This window comes from Gossypium hirsutum, chromosome A06 (assembly GCF_007990345.1).
Source record: "Gossypium hirsutum isolate 1008001.06 chromosome A06, Gossypium_hirsutum_v2.1, whole genome shotgun sequence".
Taxonomy (NCBI): domain Eukaryota; kingdom Viridiplantae; phylum Streptophyta; class Magnoliopsida; order Malvales; family Malvaceae; genus Gossypium; species Gossypium hirsutum.
Window position 1 is genome coordinate 119,174,251 of NC_053429.1, and position 22,693 is coordinate 119,196,943.

General features: G+C 33.6%; 1 protein-coding gene across 3 annotated transcripts; it reads left to right on the forward strand.

Annotated features, from left to right (window-relative positions):
* Window positions 1-18,458: 18,458 nt before the first annotated feature.
* On the forward strand, window positions 18,459-21,608 carry LOC107962112 (DNA-directed RNA polymerases IV and V subunit 4). 3 transcript variants are annotated; one of them, XM_016898357.2, is made up of 11 exons: window positions 18,459-18,658; window positions 18,776-18,873; window positions 19,245-19,304; window positions 19,414-19,479; window positions 19,595-19,678; window positions 20,549-20,660; window positions 20,736-20,813; window positions 20,940-20,973; window positions 21,047-21,115; window positions 21,230-21,324; window positions 21,417-21,608. In XM_016898357.2, the coding sequence occupies exons 2-10, from the start codon at window positions 18,798-18,800 to the stop codon at window positions 21,302-21,304; spliced, it is 654 nt and encodes a 217-aa protein (XP_016753846.1). In that variant the 5' UTR covers window positions 18,459-18,658; window positions 18,776-18,797; the 3' UTR covers window positions 21,305-21,324; window positions 21,417-21,608. The 3 variants fall into 3 exon arrangements, with proteins under 3 accessions (XP_016753846.1, XP_016753845.1, XP_040971941.1); XM_041116007.1 differs by having other exon boundaries at window positions 18,484-18,658; window positions 21,408-21,608; XM_016898356.2 differs by having other exon boundaries at window positions 21,230-21,608.
* Window positions 21,609-22,693: the final 1,085 nt, after the last annotated feature.

A 22,693-nucleotide genomic window follows, 5' to 3' on the forward strand; every position in this document is an offset into this window, starting at 1 on the left:
CGGTAATGGCATCTTTGAAGTATGAAATTCCATTATTGGATCTCAACACCATATTCGCGTTGTGGCAAATTCAGATGGATCTGGAGGATGCCCTGCTAGGGATAGATAAGATGCCTTCAACATTAACAGATGAAGAGAAGAAGCGTAAGGATCGAAAGGCATTAACACAATTACATCTGTATTTGTCCAAACAAATTTTGCAGGATGTGATGAAGGAGAAGACCGTCGGTGCATTATGGAAGAGGCTAGAACAAATATGTATGTCAAAAACTCTAACAAACAAGTTGCATATGAAGCAGCGTTTTTATGCTCATCGTTTGGAGGAAGGTGCATCTGTAAACGAACACTTAATAGTGTTTAAAGAAATTCTCTCAAACTTGGAGGCCATGGAGGTTCAGTATGATAAGAAAGATCTTGGGTTGATTCTACTTTGTTCATTGCCCCCGTCTTATTCAACCTTTAGACACACGATTTTATATAGCCGCGAGTCTCTCACAGTTGATGAGGTTTATGATTCTTTGACCTCATATGATAAGATGAATCATCTTATGGTTAAACCCGACTCTCAGGGAGAGGGTCTCATTGTTCGTGGGAGACAATATCGGAATGCTGATGATTATCGTAGAAGGGCACAGGAACGGAATCTTCGCGATAAATCTAAAGGTAGATTGAAGTCTTCAAACAGAGGTAAAACTTGTAACTTCTGCAAGAAAAAAAGAGCACATTAAATTTAAGTGCTATAAGCTACAGAACAAGATTAAAAGGGAGGCTGCGAATCAAAAGGGAAAACAACCAGAAAATTTCGGTGAAGTTGATGTTGTAGAAGACTACAGCGATGGTGAATTTCTAGTCACTTCTGTCAACAATTCTAAAGTGGGTGAGGAGTGGATACTTGATTCAAGTTGCACCTTCCACATGAGTCTCAATCGGGATTGGTTTACAACTTATGAAACAGTGTCTGAAGGTGTTGTTTTGATGGGAAATAATACTTCATGTAAAATCGCAAGTGTTGGAACAATTAAAGTTAAGATGTTTGATGGAGTTGCCAAAACACTTAGTGACATACAACATGTTCTAGAATTGAAGAGACATTTAATTTCATTGAGTACTCTTGATTCAAAATGGTACAGATACACAACTAAAATTGAAATTTTAAAGTTTTCAAAAGGTTCCCTTGTTGTGATGAAAGGATAGAGAAAGACTACCAAGTTATATTCTTTGTAGGGTTCTACTGTTACTGGTGATACAGCTGTCGCTTCCTCTTCCTTGTCAAATGATGATATTACTAAACTTTGGCATATGCGCCTAGGGCATATGAGTGAGAATGACATGGCAGAATTGAGGAAAAGAGGACTTCTTGATGGGCAAGAAATTTGCAAATTGAAATTCTGTGAGCATAGTGTTTTTGGGAAGCAAAAGAAAGTTCGATTCACTTGAGGAATCCATAACACGAAAGGAACGTTAGAGTGTATTCTAGACCTGATCATGGGTCGGGCTACTCGACCCGACCTGAAGGCCCGTCCGAAATGTGAGAGGGTTTGGGCAAAAATATAGGCCCGAAAAATGGGCTTAAACAAAAAAAGGCCTATTTAAAAAAATGAGCCGAGCCTCGGGTAAGGTATTTTTGGCTCGGGCCTAGCCCGGCCCAAATTCACTAAATGACAAAAAAAAACCTGATGTTTTTTTTTCAATGCTATTTTCTTGTTGTTTTCTCCCTATTTTGCTACCATATTACTATTAGTTGCTACTATTTTGTTGTTATTGTTTGGATATTGTATAAAACTTATTTTATTATTAATTTTGTTATTATTTTAAAAGCATTTGTTAATTTTGTTATTATTTTAGAGGTTTTTCCTTATTAAGTTGCATCTATCTTAGTGCTATTTAAGTCTACATATTTTTTAAAATTTATTCTAAATTTGTTAGAAAATATTTATTTTGATTTATTTAGTATTTTTAATGTATTATATATATTTAAAAATTATATAAAAATAAATACGGGTTGGCAAGGCGGGGCCTGGGTTTTAGTATTTTTATTTGGTCTTGCTTGGACAAAATTTTAGGCCCGGCCCGAGCTCAATGAATGGGCCTAAATTTTTAGTTGAGCCCGGCCCATGAGCACCTCTAATGTATTCATTCTAATCTGTAGGGGCCATCTAGAGTGCCTTCGAAAGGTGGGCTAATTATATGCTAATTTTTATTGATAATTTTTCCAGAAAAGTTTGGGCGTTCTTTCTAAAGCAGAAAAGCAATGTGTTTTCAGCATTTAAGTCTTGGAAAATTATGATTGAAAAACAAATAGGAAAACAAATAAAATTCCTCTACACAGACAATGGCTTAGAGTTATGTTCTGATGAGTTTAATAGACTGTGCAAGTCAGAAGGGATCGTGAGACATTTAATAGTTCGTCATACTCCACAGCAAAATGACGTTGCAGAACGAATGAACAAAATGATCATGGAGAAGGTTCGATGTATGTTGTTAAACGCCAACTTACCAAAGTCATTTTAGGTAGAAGCAGCCTCTACTGCATGTTTTTTTTATCAATCGATCTCTATCCATTGCCATTGAGAAAAAGACTCCACAAGACGTATGGTCTGGTAATCCTGCTAATTATTCTGACCTAAAGATCTTTGGGTGTCCTGCTTATACTCATGTTGATAATGGAAAATTAGAACCGAGATCTATTAAATGTGTTTTTTCTTGGTTATAAAGCCGGTGTAAAAGAGTATAAGTTATGGTTCCTGAAAATAAAAAAGTTGTGATTAGCAGAGATGTCGTTTTTTATGAAACTGCTTTGCTACCTAACTTATCTCTTAAAGTCTCTTCCAATAAAGAAAATCAAAAGCAAGTGGAACATTAAATTAATATAGAGTCGACTTCTTAAGCCAGTACAAAAATTGAGAATAGAGTTGTTTCTTCACCACAATACTCTATTGCCAAAAATAGAACTAGAAGAGAAATTAAACCTCCAAAGAAGTATGCTGAGGCTGATCTAGTTGCTTATGCTTTATATGTGGCTGAAGATATAGATGCAAACTGAGAGCCATCTAATTATTCTAAGGCAATTAGTTGTGAAGACTCAGAAAAGTGAATGTTTACTATACAAGAGGAGATGGAATCACTCTACAAAAACAGAACATGGGATCTTGTGAAACTTCCTAAAGGTAAAAAGGTTGTTCATTGTAAATGAGTGTTTAAAAAGAAAGAAGGGACTCTAGGAGTTGAAGAACCCAGATATAAAGCAAGGCTTGTTACAAAGGGTTACAGTCAAATTCCAGAAGTGGACTTCATAGATTTGATCTCCCCAGTTGTTAAGCATAGTTCGATTCGAGCTTTACTTGGTATTATGGCCATGCATAATTTGGAGCTTGAGCAATTAGATGCAAAAACTGTATTTTTGCATGGAGAACTTGAGGAGGACATTTACATGCAACAACCAGAGAGTTTTACAGTTTCAAAAAAAGGACTATGTTTGCTTGCTGAAAAAGTCTCTTTACAGTTTGAAACAGTCACCAAGACAGTGGTACAAGAGGTTTGATTCCTTTATGACTTCTTATGATTTCAAAATAAGTAGTTTTGATAGTTGTGTTTACTTTAAGAAAAACAGTGATGGTTCTTTCGTGTATCTACTTCTTTATGTTGATGGCATGTTGATAGCAGCAAAAGATAAATGAGAGATAAGAAAGGTCAAAGTCCAACTAAGTGAAGAATTTGAGATGAAAGATTTGGGACCAGCAAATAGGATACTTGGTATGGAGATTCTCAGAGATAGAAAAGTAAGTAAATTGTACCTAAGTCAGAAGGGGTACATTGAGAAAGTTCTTTGCAAGTTCAATATGAAGAGTGCTAAGCCTGTTAGTACTCTTTTAGCAGCCCATTTCAGACTTTCATCGACTTTGTCTCGACAACCAGATGATGAGATTGAGTACATGTCACATGTTCCATACTCTAGTGCAGTGGGATCTCTCATGTATGCTATGGTTTGTTCACGTCCAGATTTATCATATGCAGTCAGTGCAGTTAGAAGATACATGGAAAATCCTGATAAAGAACACTGGAAAACAGTTCAATGGATTTTAAAATACTTACGAGGTATTACTGATTTCTTCTTACAGTTTGGAAGAACTAGAGATGGAGTCATTGGGTATGTTGATGCTGATTTTGCTGGAGACCTTGATAGAGGAAGATCTCTCACAGGTTATGTCTTTACAATTAGAGGTTGTGCAATCAGTCGGAAAGCCACTTTGCAAACTATAGTCGCTTTGTCTACCACTGAAGCTGAGTACATAGTGATTATTGAGGCTTGTAAAGAAGCTATTTGGTTGAAGGAACTCCTTAGTGAACTCAATGAATACCTTCAAATCAGTATAGTATTTTGTGACAGTCAGAGTGCAATCTTCCTTATAAAAGATCAAATGTTTCATGAGAGAACAAAACACATTGATATTCGATATCATTTTGTTCGTAATATTATTTCTCGTGGTGATATTGTTGTGAGCAAAATTAGTACTCATGAAAACCACGGGAAAAAACACATTTCATACTTCCTGAATGTTCCTTTTTGTTAGGGATTATCGTTTCCCTCTGATTAGAAGGCATCCCCACAACAACTATTCACCCTTCAAGGGCAATTGAGGTTGATGAGGGAGCAGATGACTTTACAAAGTAGTAGGTTCGAGTAACAACAAATATTTCAACAAGAATTGTTAAGACAGGATGAAGAGTTGAAGAGGAAAGTGCAGTCTGATAATTCTGATATTCAAGATGACGCATTGCTCGCCCAGGAAGAGGATGTTAGGGTACATACAAAATTGTGGCAGAGCGAGATGCACATTTAGCGTAAATATGTACAGGCTTTGCATCCTGATACTCAGGATATGGATTGGTTGTTTTGCTCTAACAATCCATTGGCTCTTGAAGTGACAACTATGAGCTTACTAGTCGAATTTATAGTTCCGAAGGAAATGTTCGAAGGAAGAAAGGATCCTTGAGCACATATCATGTAGTACAATGATTATATGAATGTGCTAGGAGCTTTTGATGCTGCAAAGTCGAAGGCCTTCTCAAGGAACCTTAAGTGAAGTACAAAAGATTTATATTTGTCTCTCTCGCAAGGTTCCATCCAGAGCTTTTTGCAGTTAAGTCAAATGTTATTGGGAAGATTTTGGGCTCATTGAACCATTATGAATACTTCTATGGGTTTAATGTTTGTAAAGCAGAGGAGGGAGAAACCTTGCAGGATTATGTTAAACATTTTTATACAGCGACATTAAATATAAAGAACTTGGAGGATCAGTGAGCCATTGATATTTTTATAATGGGTGTTCAGAATGAGCACATGCAGTATTCTTTTACTGATAATAGGCCATAGAGTTTGGAAGATTTATATGTGAGAACCCACAAATTTGCTAAAGCAGAAGAGATTAAGAAAGCAACTCACAATACGTTTCAAAGAGATGAGACAGTTTAAGAACTGAAAAAGAGTTCGAGGTCGCCAAGGCCCGCCTTCTCAGACTTCACGAGTACAAGGCGGAGGATAGCAAAAAGGCCATTCGCAGAATGAATCGTCGAGAGATTCACTCTTTCCAACACATTCCATTCATTCCTCCTTCTCCAACCTATTCTTTGATGCTTAAACACCGCAGTGTCCCCTCCGTAAGGCCCAGAGCTTCGCACATCATAGTTTGCACTCAACAAAACCCTATGATAGTATCTAACAAAACCATATTTTTTTCCCATTCCTAACTTCGCTTAACCCATAGTTGGTCACCCTTACCATAATATACATGTGTCATTCATATATACCATGCAAACAATAGTAAACAATGTACTACGCCAATTAATCATTCATCAATCACCTAATATTATGTTCAACAAGAACATTGAAAATTTCTCAAAACTGCACATAGCTCTAGAAAACGGAGTGTAGATACTCACATTGTTTTCCTCATCCTAGACAACTTAGCTAATCCTAACGCCAGAGGCTCCTTTGTCTGAGTGGCTAATCATGACAACCATACTGTGGTTAAACCAATGTTGATGAATTCTTAGAAACCCAAAATCTTAAATTATACTGAAGCTTTGAGAGTTTTAGTCTACTTCTCTCTTTAGTTTCTAAACACAAAGGAAGATAAGGAAACTTACCAAATCCTCAATTTCCCCATCACCATGCCTAGATTCATGCCTTTGATACGACATGCAAAGCTTCCCTCATTTGCATTCCCTTCTTGCTTAGAACGACCAAAGAAAAAAATGCTTAATGGAGATGAAGGCTTACAAACAGAATTAAGATAATTCAGTTTCAAGTCTCACCCATATATATATACTCATTGGGCATAGTTTTCATCGGCCCTTTCCACTATCCATTTTTAATCATTTTTCTCCTACCTTAAAACCAGCCAGTTATCGTCTGACTGAACTAGAAATAGAATCCAACTATTTACAATTTAGTCACTAGGATTCCCCTAACTTCCCAATGGAGTCGACATTTTTCTAGTCTTTTCAATTTAATTCTAACTTCCCAAATTCCTAGCCAATTAGGGTAATTGGTGTTACATCATACACCAATTTTTCTAAGTTTTCTACCATGGCTATCTATCAAAGACTCAACAATTAATAATTCCAGTACTTGGGCTATATTTTTCCACTATTTCAAGCTAAAGGTTTAACAAAAAAGTGATGGAAGAAGTTCACGTACCTTTCCAATTGAGCTACAAGTATAGAGAGAAACTATAAAGAAAGCTTCCATTTGTTTTCCCTTTCTCTTATCATGGAGAAGAAGCTTTCCACTATCCCATATATATTACACCACTTAATTGTTTTCCTTTAATAATAACAATAATAATATCTAATGGTCATCTTTTTATCTCAAATAAGTTAATGGAAATCAATGGACATTATTATGGTCATCCACTAACTTAACTTAATTTTGGTTTAATTGATAACATGGTTTGGCCTAATAATAGCTCAAGGGCTTCTTAATTTGATTAATCTTTCATGAGAATGACCATTATCCTTTTTTTTTGAAATTATAAATTAGATTGAAAAATAAAAGAGACCTAAGACAAGGCTTTTGGGCTACCCAATACATCAAATCCAATAGCTCAGAGAACATAATTAAATCTAGCTTTAAAAGCTCTAGAATGCTCCATAAAATCGAAAAAAAATAATAACTTCTAGAAACAACGATTGAATGATTGTATCTGAAACAAAAAATCAAGGGAACCTTTCAGTTTCTAATTAAACTCCATCAGACGACTCAATCACCATCTCCCCTTCTTACACCAACCACAAATTTTCAATCCGGTGTTTCAACCCAGCGACAATCTTGTTCAACCAAATCTTCTGCGAAATTTGGAACACCATTCGACCCAAAGAACCCCAGATTCAGTCTTAGTCCTTCACTTGCTAACTGATGCATTACTGTATTCATCGATCTTTGAACATGCATAAAAGTACAACTCAGAAATTCGCTGCTCATCTTTTTAATGTCTTAAATATATGTTGAACTTTCAAATCTATTGACTTCGCTAAGCTTCACTTTTTTAATCACTGTGAATGAATCCCCTTCAACAACCAGTCTTCTCAAACCCAGGTTAAGGTATAATCTCATAGCCACTGTGCAAACCATTGTTTCGGCTGCAAAAAGCAATGGAATCCTCGAATGACATGTAATATTTGAAACAATAACCTCTACTTTTTCATCTCTAATTACAATACCCGAAGAAGAAATTGCTTCTGTTTTTCGAAAAGCAACATCAAAATTAACTTGTAAGTAGCCAACTTTTGGGACCTTCCAGCGATCTTCACATCCACCACCCAAATGTAAGATTATTTCCAAATCATCCAATTCTTTAATGTAATTCTTGACAAATTTGATAGTAGCCAACCCATCTTGTAGGCACCTTTCATGCACCTATTTGTTCCTGTTTATCCATATTGCCCAAAGGACACAAACAAACAAACGACATTAATTTTGCCAATACAAAGCAAAAATGTAAGAAATCCATTTTATGTGACTACAATCATTCAAATATTATGGCCAATTGAATTCCAAATTATCCCACAACTCTTTTTTTTTTACAGTCACACACTACATGAATGATAGATTCTGCATCTTCACCACATTGTGGGCATCTGGCAATGTTCATTAATCTCCTAAAATATAAATTACAGAATGTAGGAATAAAATTATGGATGAGGCGCTATATTGTAATTTTAATTTTTTGTGGCATTTTGAGCATCCACAATTTCTTGTAAAGGCTGCGATCTGTATTAGAAATAACATCCACATTAGAAGGTTCACCACTCTATGCCAAATAATCCTCTCACGGGCACCGCAATAAAGGAATTTTTAAGATTCCCTCTGCATCCCTTTCAGAAAAAGAACTGGTAATTGTATCTCACTTCCAACTCTTAATATTAAGATCAATTAGGTTCGCTATTGTTTGTATAATTGGATTTCTCATACCATATTGAATAGGATTTCCTAGGACTCAAGAATCATCTAAAATAGAAATAGAAGTCCCATTACCTACTCTCCAATAAAGACCCTCTTAAAGAAGCCCTTTCGTAAACTTGCATGAATGAAATCTGTTAATGGGTAGTATTTTGCTTTTAGCATTTTAGCTAATAACGAACGCGGGTAAAAAATTAATCTCCACCCTTGCTTAGCTAATAACGCTAAATTAAATCTTAATATACTGCGAAAACCATGACCATCATTTTCCTTTAGATCACATAAAGTATCCCAATTACACCAATGCATGCCTTGTTTACCCGGACCATTTTGTCACCAAAAATTGCCCATAATATTTTCCATTCCAGTGCAAAACAATTTTGGTAAAAGAAAGCAAGACATATAATACACTGGAATAGATTGCAAAACCGATTTAATAAAGACTTCTTTTCCCCATTGCGAATGGAATCTTATACTCTAACTATTTATTTTTTGTTTAATTTGATCTTTGAGTTTTGAAAAGCTGTTATTTTTGCATGTCCCACTATATTTGGAAGTCCCAAATAAAATTCTGGATTTTCTAAGCTATTAACTCCCAAAATGCTTTACACTGCCTGCCTATCCCAAACATTAACATTCGTGCTAAAAAAAGGGTAGATTTTTTAAAATTGATGCATTGACCTGTATAGTTTTCATACTCCCTTAGAATATTCTCAAGGATATTTTCACCATCAGTGTAATACCCCAAAAATTTTTACAGTAAAATATTATCCGTTGTATAGTAAAATAAGGAAATAAAGTGACAAAAAGGGAAATTTTGAGTTATGTCAATATTGGAAAGTATATTATGATTTATTAATTCAATAAAGGACTAAATTGTAAAAGTGAGAAAAGTTTTGTTGCACAAGAGTAAATACTCAAAAATTGAGGGGTTAAAGTGTAAATATAAAAAAGTTGAAGGACCAATAGTGTAAATATTTTAAGGGTGGAATGATCTAGAAACTAAGGAAAATGGATGAATTAGGACCAAATTGAATAGATTAAGAACTACGAGGGACTAAATTTTAATTTTACCAAATTAAATGATGACTCAAGGATGGAATTTTAAAAGATAATAAAGAGCACAATGATCAATTGGAGGAGAGAGAAATCTAGAAAGTAATAATGACGCTAGAGATATTTTGATATTTTATAATTATTTAATTAGATAAATATTATTTTATTAATATTTTATTAATATTTTAATAAGATATTTTATTATTATTTTATTAGTATATAAAGAAAGAAAGATGAGGAATTCTCATCCATCTTTCCCATGCACTAACGTGGGAGGAAGAGAGAAAGAAAGAGTTTTGCTTTCTTTACAATTTGGTCTTTTTATCAAAAATTCACCATTTTCACCCAAAAATCAAAAGAATTTCCATAGCTACCAAGAGAGACAAATGTTAAGGAGACTATAGGAAATTAGAATATCAAGTTGGATTCAAGAAATGGAAACTAAAGGAGAGAGAAAATCAAGATGAAGATTGAAATTAATAGAACAAGGTAAGAACATCATAATTTCAATATATTTTTAAGTTTGATATTATTGAAAAAGCATGGGATTAATGTTAATGTAGAGTTTCCTTACATATGGTTCTATGTTCTTGATATGTTAGTGAAGAGAAAACAAGAGAAAGTGATGAGAAATAGTGTAGAGAAAGAAAATAAGGGTGTTATAAACATGGTAAATAATATCTTGCACTAAAACAGTTTTGGACAGCAGCAGTAGTCTAACTTTGAAAAATCACCAAAAATTTTAGAAATCAAATTATAGGATGAATAAAGTATGAAATTAAATATTATTGAGTCTAGTTTCTTATAGAATAAACTATGCAACCAATGTAATTGTAAATCATGAGATATAATAAATTTTGTTAGATAAGGTCAGAAATATTTCGGGTTCCCCTGTTCTGACTTTGAAAAATCATAAAAAAATTGGAGAAACTTATTATGGGCGTAAATTTATATTTTTATAATCCTGAATGAGTATATTTTTAATAGAAACAAACAAAAACATAATTTGAATTCTGTATGAGGAGATAATTAATTTTTAGTGAAGAAGGGTCAGAACTGTCAGACAGCAGAATAGGGGTAATTTTAAAGAATAAAATATACTTATTGGATAAACAAAAAATTCTGAAAATTTTATGGTAAGAATATATGTGAGTCTAGTTTCAGAAAAAATTATTGGATCTTAATTTGGAGTTATATAGCTCCAGATATAAATAATTTAGTGACTATGACACAGATGGACAGCTTGAATATTCATAAAAGTAAATAATAAAAATTATAGATGATGTTACTTACAAGTGTGTTATATACATTAAGGATGTGGAATGAAGAGGAGGAGGAGGAAAATATATATGAATATTCAGCTAGCATGACTAATTTTCATGTTTTAGGCTTAAGGACTAAATTGAATAAAAGTATAAATTTAGGGGGCAATTTTGTAAAAATGTCAAAAATGACCAAATTGAAGGTAATGAATTGTTTTATTATCTAAATTAATAAATTGAATGAAATTGTCAATTTAAGATCAGGTGAAAATTGGGAAAATGGTAAATTACCAAAATGCACCTGAATCTTGATATTTCTGCAATTTTGTCAGGTAAGTTCGTATAACTTGAATTATATTCTTAAATACTTGAAATGTATGTTATTGATGTGAATATGATTTAAATATCTCTTATATGAAAATTGATGAAACATTGATATATTTGATAAAAATGGGAAGAAATCCCGATTGCACGAAAAGGAATTGACAGTAAGAAGGATCTAGCCCGAACGGGTGATCCTATCCTGATATAGCCCTCTCGAAGAATACATGTAAAATGGATTTAGCCCGGATGGGTAGTCCAAATTAGGGTCTGAATTTAGCCTGGACTGGTAATTCAGATCCAAGCTCATTAGAGTAATTGTCGTTGCAGGAGATTTAACATGGACTGGTAATCCCGACAATACTCTATGAGTTTATATTACAGGGGATTTAGCCTGGACTGGTAATCCCGCTGTAATGATGAGGTTCGCGGGAGTGTGCTTTTTGAAATGAAATGTGTAAGACCATGGTTGAAAGATAACATGGTAACATGATATGAAATGTGTAAGACCATGGTTGAAAGATATCATGACAACATGATATGAAATGTGTAAGACCATGGTTGAAAGATACCATGGCAACATGACGGGAAATGAATAAGACCATGGTTGAAAGATACCATGGCAGCGTGACATGAAATGAATAAGACCATGGTTGAAAGATACCATGGCAACGTGACATGAAATGAACAAGACCATGGTTGAAAGATACCATGGTAACATGACAGAAAATGAGTAAGACCATAGTTGAAAGACACTATGGCATCATGTCAAAGATAAATAAGACCGTGGATGGGAGATGCTATGACATCTATTGAACAATTGATTTTCAGGTAATATGTATCAGATGACGAATGGTTATATGAAATGATTTTATGAAATGTTTACAAGAACTAGTCATATGAAAATATATGTACAAAATAGTTGTATGAAATAATTATGAAGATAGATAAACGAAATAAGTATAAGTACATGGAATATAATTTATGTTAAGTTTGATATAAGCTATTACCGGAATAAATATACATAAAATATATAGAAAAGATGGAGCATGAAATATTGATATAATGAAATGAATGATATATACTTATGAAGAAACGGTAAGAGCATGATATGTTTCAGGGCATGTACATAAATGATTATCTTTGAAATATTGATACAAGGAAATTATGTAAGTAAAGACAATTATTAAACTCAAGTGTGACATGTCGAGAAAATAAGTATATAAATGTTGAATTTATATGAAATATGTACTAGTGTACTAACTATGTTGTTGTTTGATGCTTATACAAGTGCCAAGCTGTTGATTAAATGGTAATATATTTATTTATATGATGCATTGAATCGGTAAGTATTTAATTGAAATTTTTTTAGGTGATCTGTAAATTCTAGTAAGGCTCTGAAACCCTATCTCGATGGCAGATAAGGGTTAGGGGTGTTACAATCAGCACTAACGTCACCAAATAACATGTAGTCATCTGCAAATAGAAGGTGGGTAATTTGTAAGCTATTTTTACAAACCATTGCTCCTTTAATTAAGCCATCATCTCAAGTTAAACGCATAAGAGCTAATAGACCTTCGACACAAAACATAAACAAATACGACCTTAATGGATCTCCCTCTCACAACCCCCTAGAAGGGTAAAAATCTCCTATTCATCACCATTCATGCAAAATTTATAAGAAGTGGTAGAGATGCACCTCATAACAAGATCAACCAGCCTAAAGTCAAAACCCATTTTTAACATTATACTCGTAAAAAATCTCATTCCACACAATCGTATGCCTTACTCATATCCAATTTCAGTGCCAAATAGCCTTTTTCCCCACCCTTTTATTCTTAAAAGTATGTAGAATTTCATAAGTAAGCATCACATTATCAATAATCAACCTACCCAGTACAAATGCACTTTGTGCCTTATCAATGCATAATTCTAAAACTTTTTTAAGCCTATAAGCCATAGTATTAGAAATAATTTTATATAAGACAGTACAAAGGCTTATAAGGCGAAAGCTCTTAAGATTTGTTGGATTGGATGTTTTTGGAATTAAAACAATATTGGTGACATTAATGGATTCCAGCGACATATCTTGATTAAGAATTTCCAAGCAGTAGGCACTGACATCTCGTCCCACAATGTGCCAGAACTTTTGAAAAAATAAGGTTGGAAAACCATTTGTTCTCGACGCCTTCATAGGACCGATACCTCTTAAGGCCAAATATAGCTCCTCTTCCTTGTAGTCCGCAACCAAACTTCTATTTAAATCTTTCGGAATGCAATTTTCCATACCACTCAAGATATGATCAAGATTTCCAACCTCTCCAGAATTAAATAAATTTTCAAAAAAGTTACGGGCAATCCTCTTCATTGAATCCGAATCTCTCTTTTCTTGTCCATACTCATCATTCAGGCAATGAATCTTATTCCCCCTTCTTCTTTGAGTAGCAAGTTTGTGGAAGAAATCAGTGTTTCTGTCACCATATTTTAACCAATTGGCACATGCTCGCTGTTCCCAAAAAGCTTCATTTTTTTCAATCTCCATGTTGAGGTGTAGTTTCACTTCCATCAACTTTATCAAATTATCCTCATCCCTCTCCTGAGCATTTAAATCCTCTAACTCCTTTGTGAGAATATCAGCAACTCCTCGATTCTTTCGTCGAATCTTACATTCCTATTTTTTCATATCCTCTTGCAGTATAATCAATCGTTCCCATACATTTCTAGAACTCGCCTCCCAAAGCTTTTTAACCTCGCCCTCACACGAATCTTCCATTATCCATCATGATTCAAAACGGAACCAGTTCTTCAATCGACTACAGTCATCACTACTTATTTTGATAATTAAAGGATAATGGTCAGAAAATGAACGAGGTAGATGTCTTACCGAAGAATCCGAAAATAAGTCCAGCCATTCTGTATTTGCCACACACCTATCAAGTTTTTATCTAATATTTGTATCAGGAAACTTCCCTCTTTCCCAAGTAAACGATGCTCCCAAAAATCCCAAATCGATAAGAGAGCAATCCGCAAGAGTACTACGGAAATCCTTCATCCTTCTTTCATCTTACAGAGTCCCTCTTTTTTTTCATGCATGTACATGATTTCATTGAAATCCCCATAGGCCATCCACATAACACTTTAATCTCTCCCCAAACGTTTTAATAAATTCTAAGTCCCTTCCTTTTCTCGAATGTCAGGGGCACCATAAAAACTTGTTAGCCTCCATTCTGGACTATAAGCTTCCTCTTTGACAATCACATCCATATGTTTTTTGAGTAGCTCCTCAACACAATCGAAATTCTTTCCTTCCATGCTAAACATAAATCACCTCGAGTTCCTTCAATTGGAAACACAGAACCATGTTGAAAACCACACCGACGATAACATTTTTCCATTATTTGACAAGTCAATTTAGTCTCCATAAAGAAGACAATATGGGGGTAGTATTTCTTCAACACATGTTGAAGTCTTCAAATAGCTCGCAGATTCCCCAAACCGCGAACATTTCAACTTAATAGATTCATTACTTCCGGCCAGTTTGCCTTTTGGTAGCTATCGATATTTGTTAAATTGGATCATTTCATTGTTCCAAAAAAGGATTATTCGAAGCTAACAGTTTAGAAACATTTGAGTCCCTTACGTCAACTTTGGTTTTTTAATTATCATTCTCGTCAATATTGGACTTATCAATATCCTCCATATGCTCCAAATAATTGTTTCATTTCCCAAGAACCTTATCAATCATACACGAATCAAACATCTTAGTTTTCTCAAGTCTATGCCAATTATTATTATTATTATTATTATTATTTGCAATCATGAGAGTTGACAGCTAGTGACCGACCCAACCCATTTGAATGACCTCCCCTATTCAAATTATCCACATCAACATATGGGCTTAGTTCCTCATAAATCGTAGACTTTAATTCAAAAATATGTGCCATACTATCAAAAGTTTTATTTATGGCAACATCATTATCAAGATAGCTTCGATTAGGAAAAAAATCACTAATTGATTGACAAGGATATTTAATTTGTATGGAAAAAGAATCCTCCTGATTCCCAAATTTTTGTTGCTCATCAACAGTTACCAAAACTTCAACTCCCTTCTCTAAACCAATCTACTCTCCTTCCTGATGCTCAGATTCTAGTAAATTGTTGGGTATAGCTTCTTCCCTATCAATTTTCGCAACTCCCGTATAGAAACACTGCTTCATTATTCTTTTTGTAGAAAACCCAAATTGAAAATTTTATTTACCAATTAGATTGGATTCAACCTTTAATGATAGTGAATAAGAGTATTCATCGTCTGCTTTCTCACGTTTTGCAATCAAGATACTAGTACATTCATTGACTCCATGTTCCATACAACCACAACCAAAGAAAAAATTTGGCAAATTTTCATACTTAAAAGGAAACCATATTTATTCAAAATTTTCCGTCAAAATAAAAATCCCTCTCCAAAGCTATTTTTGAGCACCCAAGTGATCACTTAGTCGACAGGATTCCCCTTTAATTTCAGATCTGATCAGCCCCCCAAATGTAGTTCCAATGGCATACATAAGATCTTTCTTATCACATTCTGGTGGACACAGACTAACCTTTAGCCAAAAGGGAGAAACAACCAGTTTGATTTTACTCATTTCAACAGGACAAAGACGACGATAAAAAATAATTATTTATTCACGGAAAAACCATGAAGGCCCTTCCATAATCATCTCGAGATCTTCCTTACCCTCAAAAGAAATCAAAAATAAGTTTTGTCCTACTGCTTGAATTTCAAACTTCTTTTTCAATTTCCAAATACTCTTCATTTGAACGCGAAAACTATTCAGATTATAAGATTTTCTTGTCCAAATAGAACATAGTAACGATGAATTCTCCTTCAGAACAACTAAAGAGCATTTTGCTGACAGTTGAACCAATTCTTCTTTAAGGAGGGAAATATCATCCCTCTCCATTCTAAAAAGTCACCACTCACCTCCACCCAACCACAGTAGCTACTGCCTTTCTGGGAAACTTTGAGAGAGAGCACTCTTGACTTTTTTTTTTCATTTATTGTAGTATTATTATTATTACAACCACCATTATCTTCTATAGTGGGTCTTCATGACTAAAATCCCTTATATCCACTAATTTTGATAATGTGACGATTTAATTACTATCAAGGAATTTGATTAATTCCCATCTAATCTCTAGTTTAGTTACCTTCCAATTTAATCTTTTTACTATAATTAATAACCTACCTAATTAATTACTTAATAATTTTATTTTCTAGTTTTGTATTCACCTCATAAACTCCACAATTAATTGGTTAAATTGCTACTTAACGCTTTGCAAAATTCTACATTAATTTCCATTTGTTTTGGTGACTATGTAATTCAATCCCTGAATTAATTTTACTATTTTATTCAATAATTACTAAATAATCTTATTTCTAATTTAATTATTAATATTTCTATTTTTTAATTTTGTACTCAGTTTGTAAATGCTCAATTAAAATTTTTAGACTGCTTGCTTTAATAAGTTTAGTTCCTAAATAAATTTTTCTGATATCGACGAAAATTGAATTATCACGCTCCTCTGACAAAGTAACAGACCAAACTAGAGCTTTTCCTCTCATCTTTCAGATTTATGGTTTATTTCCTTTGAAATAGCATGAAACTTTTTCGATTTAAACTTAAAGCCTTAATGTAGATGCTCTCGATCTCCGTCCACCGTCGTCAGATGGTTACTTGAATTCTAGCGAGACTTTCATCTTAACCTTTTGGATCGAACATTCGTCACCTTTGATTAACTCTTAACTAAATTCAGTACGTTCTAGTTTCATTTTTTTGATATTTTATTCTCTTTTCTTTGATTTTTTTTGTCTTTTTGCTTCTATTAGTCTTGCCTAGGGCTTTTTGAAGCAGGAAACTTTTATCCTATTTTTATTTGTTTTTGTTTATATTTTTGTTTGATTTGATTGTGGTTGTGGAGATATTTGATTGTTGATTCTAGGTAAGGCTACGTGAATAGTTTGATTGTGAATTTTCTTGGATTATGATTTTGGCTGAGAGGGAAATTGTGAGTAGGTTAAAGATGAAGGGTTTTGAGTTGGTTGGGTTAGAGGTGAGACATACAGAAAAAACAATGTTTTAAAAAATAGATCAGCTTGAGTTGTTGATATTTTTTGGATTACTAGACTAGGGAGAAATGATGCAAAAATTGAGTGACCAAAGTCTAAAATTGTAAACTTAATAATACTTAAGTAAAATCAAGTATAATTTATCTTTACTTTTATTATGTTTTAAATTGGCGTAATAACTTATTTAGCCCTCGAACTTTATGAAAAGTCATTTTAGCCTTCCATTTAATTTTGTCTCTTTTATCCCTTAAACTTGCACTTTTTATCAAATCACCTCAAAATGGATGAAAAATTAACCATTGTTAACTTTGCTGATATGGCATACACATGGATGCTACATAAGCAATTAATTAATTTTGAAAAATATTTTTTTAAAATATAAATTTATTTTAAAAATTATCATAAAAATTACAAATATATTTTAAGTATATATTTTAAATTTTTTAAACTAACGTTAACATACACCTGGATTGTCATGTGGGTGTTGTGTTAGCGAAGGTATAAAATGTTTATTTTTCTATCTATTTTGGGTGATTTAACAAACAATTCAAGTTCAAGGGTTAAAAGAGACGAAAAATTAAATGGAGAGCCAAATAAATTATTATGTCTTTTAAATTTCTAAATTTCGTTGTCGAGCTTTGACCTACTCATGAGTTTGGCTACCGTCCAGGCCCGAAAGCTTGCCCAAAAAATAGGAGGGTTTGGACAAAAATACAAGGCTTAAAAAATGAGCTTGGATAAAATTTAATGCCTGTATTCTATATGGGCCGAGATCAGGCCAAAAAATCTTTCCCAAGGCCCCATCCGAATATATTATGTTATAAAAATTAATTGTATATATTTATATTAAACCACTAGCACAATAAAAATTAAATCCATTACCCAAAACCTAAAAAAAAATTACCCAACTAAATATCCTAACCCAAAATATAGAATTTAAAAAATTATATTTATTTGTGTCTTTGAATATAATGAAACATTTATTATATTTATGACAATATTTTTTAATATAAATAAATTTTAATGTATTCAAAAATTTTATTTTAATATTTTTAGTATATTTACTTTATCATATTTTTAAATAAAAAATTAATTTAAAAAAATCAAATATGGTAAAAGCAGATTGGGCTTGGATTCATCTTTGAGTTAAAAAATAAACTCTTTTTTAGACCAGACTGGACTAAACTTGAAAAGTTGATATAAATACTTTGCCTAACCCAACCCATCCTCTAGTGAAGCCTCAAAACAGAAAAAAGAATGCACACAAGACATCACTAACACAATTCATTCATAACCCCCGCCAGTCAAAACAGTTTTTAAGGTTTTTAAGAAGGCAGGCTGGCAGCATTATAATCTTAAAGATTCTCAAGTCCACAATTTTTTTTTTCTCTCGTTTCTCCCTCTCCAGCTCTGCCCACTCTGCTCCGTTTGGTATTTCTTTTACTATATTTGCATTGGCTTTGCAAGTGCATGCTTTTTATTATTTATTGAATTTTATTGATGATTTACGCCCTAAAATTTGGTGTGTTTTGAATGAACAATTCATAGATTTTAAACGTTGGTGGTGAAAATGTCGGAGAAGGGTGGCAGAATGTTTTCCTTGCCCACCAAAACAACACCCAAATCTTCTCTCAAATCCACCGCTGGTCTGACTCTCTTCCCTTTGATTAATGATTCGTTATTTTTTTGCGCTTCTCACTATACTGTGTTCAATCCCCTTGCCTCTTCTATCTTCATATTTTTATTTATTTAGTTGTTAATTGCTCTCATGGTGTAAAACCTCTACTTGTTTAACTACTTAATAATAATTAGCCATGGCCATAACAAAGTCAAAATTTGCTAAATACCCCTTCTTCCTTTTAGTTATTTATTTATCCATATCATCATTCAGTTCATTCAACATACATTAGAAAAAATTTGATATCACTTAACGCATTAAACATGCATGCGCTCTTTGCTCTGTAAATATTTTGTTATTCTTTAACACCTTTTTCCGTGGCTTCATTAACATTGAAAGGAAAAGATGATAATTCAGCAAAATCAAAGAGGGGAAGGAAAGTTCAGTTTGGAACTGAAGGTCAATTGTTTTTCTTCCTTTTCCTTTAGTTCTTTGCCTTTTGATTTTTATATTTCTGTGAATATCATCCTTACAGATCCTACTCTGTCTGTATTTTTCCTTCTTTTAGGTTCACCTGATGTTAATTTCTCATCGCCAAAATCTGATGGCAAGTTTGCAACCCCTTTTGGTAAAGGTACTATCCCCTCCTCACTTCTTGGTGCTTTCAGTCAAGGGATTATCTTTACTTTTTTTTTTTCCCTAAGGTATGGCCTGTTTTCATTGATACTGCGTAAAATATAATGTACAAGGTGGAAAAGGAGAAAAGGCAGCGAACGGTGGAAAGACTCATGTGGCCAAAGAATCACAGTCATTGGAGCTCAGAGTTGAACAGGGTTTTTACTTGCCTTAACTACCATACATGTTTGTTTCGATGATTTGTTACTCTTTGTTTACCAAGTTAGTTCTTTGTCAAGCCTGCATTTAGGTTGTATTTTTACTTTTTTTCTTTATTTGAATGATTAACAATATTTCCCTTGTAGGACGTGAAAACAATAAAAGATGGCATCTTTGCTAAGAATTTTAATTAGATTGCTAATTGTAATGAGTGTGCACACCCTGGCATCAATTTATAAATAGTAATATTTTTCTTTCAAAGAAGTAGAAATAATTTGTTTTCAAGGGAGTATCACTTTTATCGTAAGCATTTATGTTGTTAAACTGCCAAAGGAACATAAATTTCCTTTCTAGGTATCTTATTGTGCACTTCCGTTTCCCAATTTTTTCCCAATTTATTTTTGGTGAATCACAATAACAGGGCAAAGCCTGAACAACCAACGAGACTAGCACGACTCGAACCTAGGCCACACCTGGGGCGGTGAACACCCTTAACCATCAGGCCATCACATGGGGTTCTTCTTTTCCCAATTTTTGATATTCTTATTAGATCAATTACTTTCCTTGTTCTAATATGGCATTAATGTATGTTACATACTGGTTTTCATTTGGCACCTCGATTTTACTTTTATTTATTTTCTCATTGGTTGTTTAACTTTGTTGTCGTTCCTCTTCTGTTGGCCCCGTTGCTTCTTTTATTATCTTTTATGATGTACTTTATGGATAGTGTGTCTTGGGTTTTTAGATTCTTCTCTCTTTTTTCAAATAGTCTTGGTTTCAAGATTCATCTTTTCTTAAATTAGTATTGGTTTTAAGATCTGTGTCTGAAACTTTGCTTAAGCTGGAAAGGTCCTTGCCATTATTTGCAGAACTTCCAGAAAATATTAAATGCCTTATGGACTGTGAGGCTGCCACTATCTTAGAAGGCATTCAGGATCAAATGGTTATTCTCTCCAGCGATCCAACTATTAAGCTCCCTGAGTAAGAACTTGCTTAGAACCTTTGATCTTGTGTGGAAGGGTTCATCAAATTGCTCTAACCCATCATCCTTTTCAGATCATTTGGTTCGGGACTGCAGTATGCCAAGACTGGTAGCTATTTTACCAATCCCCAGTCTGTTAGAAAAGTTCTTCAGTATCCTTGATTTTCTGTTTTCCATGGCACTTATATAATAGATAATTTTCTTGTCATTCTTTGCTTTATGCGACATCCAATCTTTTTGTGCTTCATCTCCTGTTGAACCATTAACTCAAATCTCAGATCTCTTACAAAATATGGTGTCTCTAACAGTGAGGTATCATGTCTTAACCTGAGTGCTTAATTTGAAACAATCAAGCTACTGTCTCAGTTCCAAAATGTTGTTGTAGATTTGTGTGATTGCCAATACTTGTCCAGAAACTGTTGATGAAGTTTTTGCTCTTGTCCGATCCTTGGAGGTATGACCCATTTGGGTATTTTCTTAAATCTGATATATAAAGAATAGGAGAGTAGGAACTTTATTATAAAATGAAGCAAAGATACTAGTTTGACATTTTCATTGTGTGATTTAGGCTAAGAGAAGCAAAATCACTGGACCACTTAAAGATGTATTGGATGAGCTAGCTAAACTTAAAACATCAACCTAATGGCATGTGGGGATGCTCTGGTAAGATGGCTTTTACTAGGATGTTACTGCTGTAGGTTCTAGCCTTCTAGGTTGTGATTATTGTTTGGACTCGATAAACCAAGTGTGTGCAGGTTACTTGACTGTTAAGAGGCAGGCGATGTGCTTTTTTTTTTTTTTTTTTGTGGGGAAGCCTTGTTGGAACTGGTTTGAAAGAAATTTCCTCCTCTCTTAATTGGTGGTTGTACCGTTTCCATTTTAATAACCAGAGATTAACTAGACCTTGTGCAGCAGGTTTTATTAACTATTGGAATATTTTTATCTTATGATGTGAATTTGTAGTCGAATATAGATATTGTATCTGTAGCAGCATTGTTTGATGGGACTGCAGGATTTTATAATTTTTGGAATATTATATCTTATTATGTGAATTCGTGGCCGAATATTGGTATCGTATTTGGAGCAGCATTGTTTGATGGTGATTATTGAATCTGTCAGCAATCTCTTTCGATATGGAAAAATACGGTTGGATGAGTTGCTTTGCTTGCTAGTTGTGTAAGTAGGATCTAAATACTTGATGAACTCATCTTGGGGGTCTCTCTATGTCCATCCCACCATTTCTTAGGCTTAGGTGGTAATCATAGGGAGGCTTAAGAAGCTTGCTCTTTGATGTGCTTAATTGAAATAGTTTGGTTAAGAAGAACATGGAGAGATGATTTAGTTTTGTGTTGTATTGATATGTAAAAATAAGTGGCAAAAAAGAACATAGAAAGTTGATAATAACATCCTTACGAACAGGGTATAGGAATATGGTTGTGATGTAGCGGAGATATTGGTGGAGTTTGTTTGTGTTGCAGCTTGCAAGATGGAAATGGTAATATGCTTATGGTGCATGTCTGTTAGATAGAGATGTTTTGACATATTGATTTATGTTTATGGAAAAAAATAGTAATAAAAGTTCCATCATTAATGTATCAAGGACCAAAAAAAGAAAGAAGGAAAATTTAGAGATCGATACTGTTACTGCTAGATAGATGGTCCCTCAACAATAGTAAGATAGACGTGGTCGGTCAGGATTATTTGTATTTGGACACCATAGCGTAATGGTTCTAATTTCTTAGACATTGTGGTTATAATTTTTAAGAGATGTTTGGTATAGTTATATTCTAATTTCTCGTGTAATTTTTATAGGCCATAAAATGAACATTAAAAATATAAAAGAAGTCATAAGGATAAAGACTAGTTATCTGCAGCAATCTTTTCCCAAATTCCAACTCTTATAAGAATTAAAACTAGTAATTTGAACCTTCAATTATATTTAATTTAGTGGTGGTGATTCAAGCATGGTTTTTTAATCTAATGAGATTCATTAATTATAATTATTAAAATGTCACATGTCTAATTACAATTA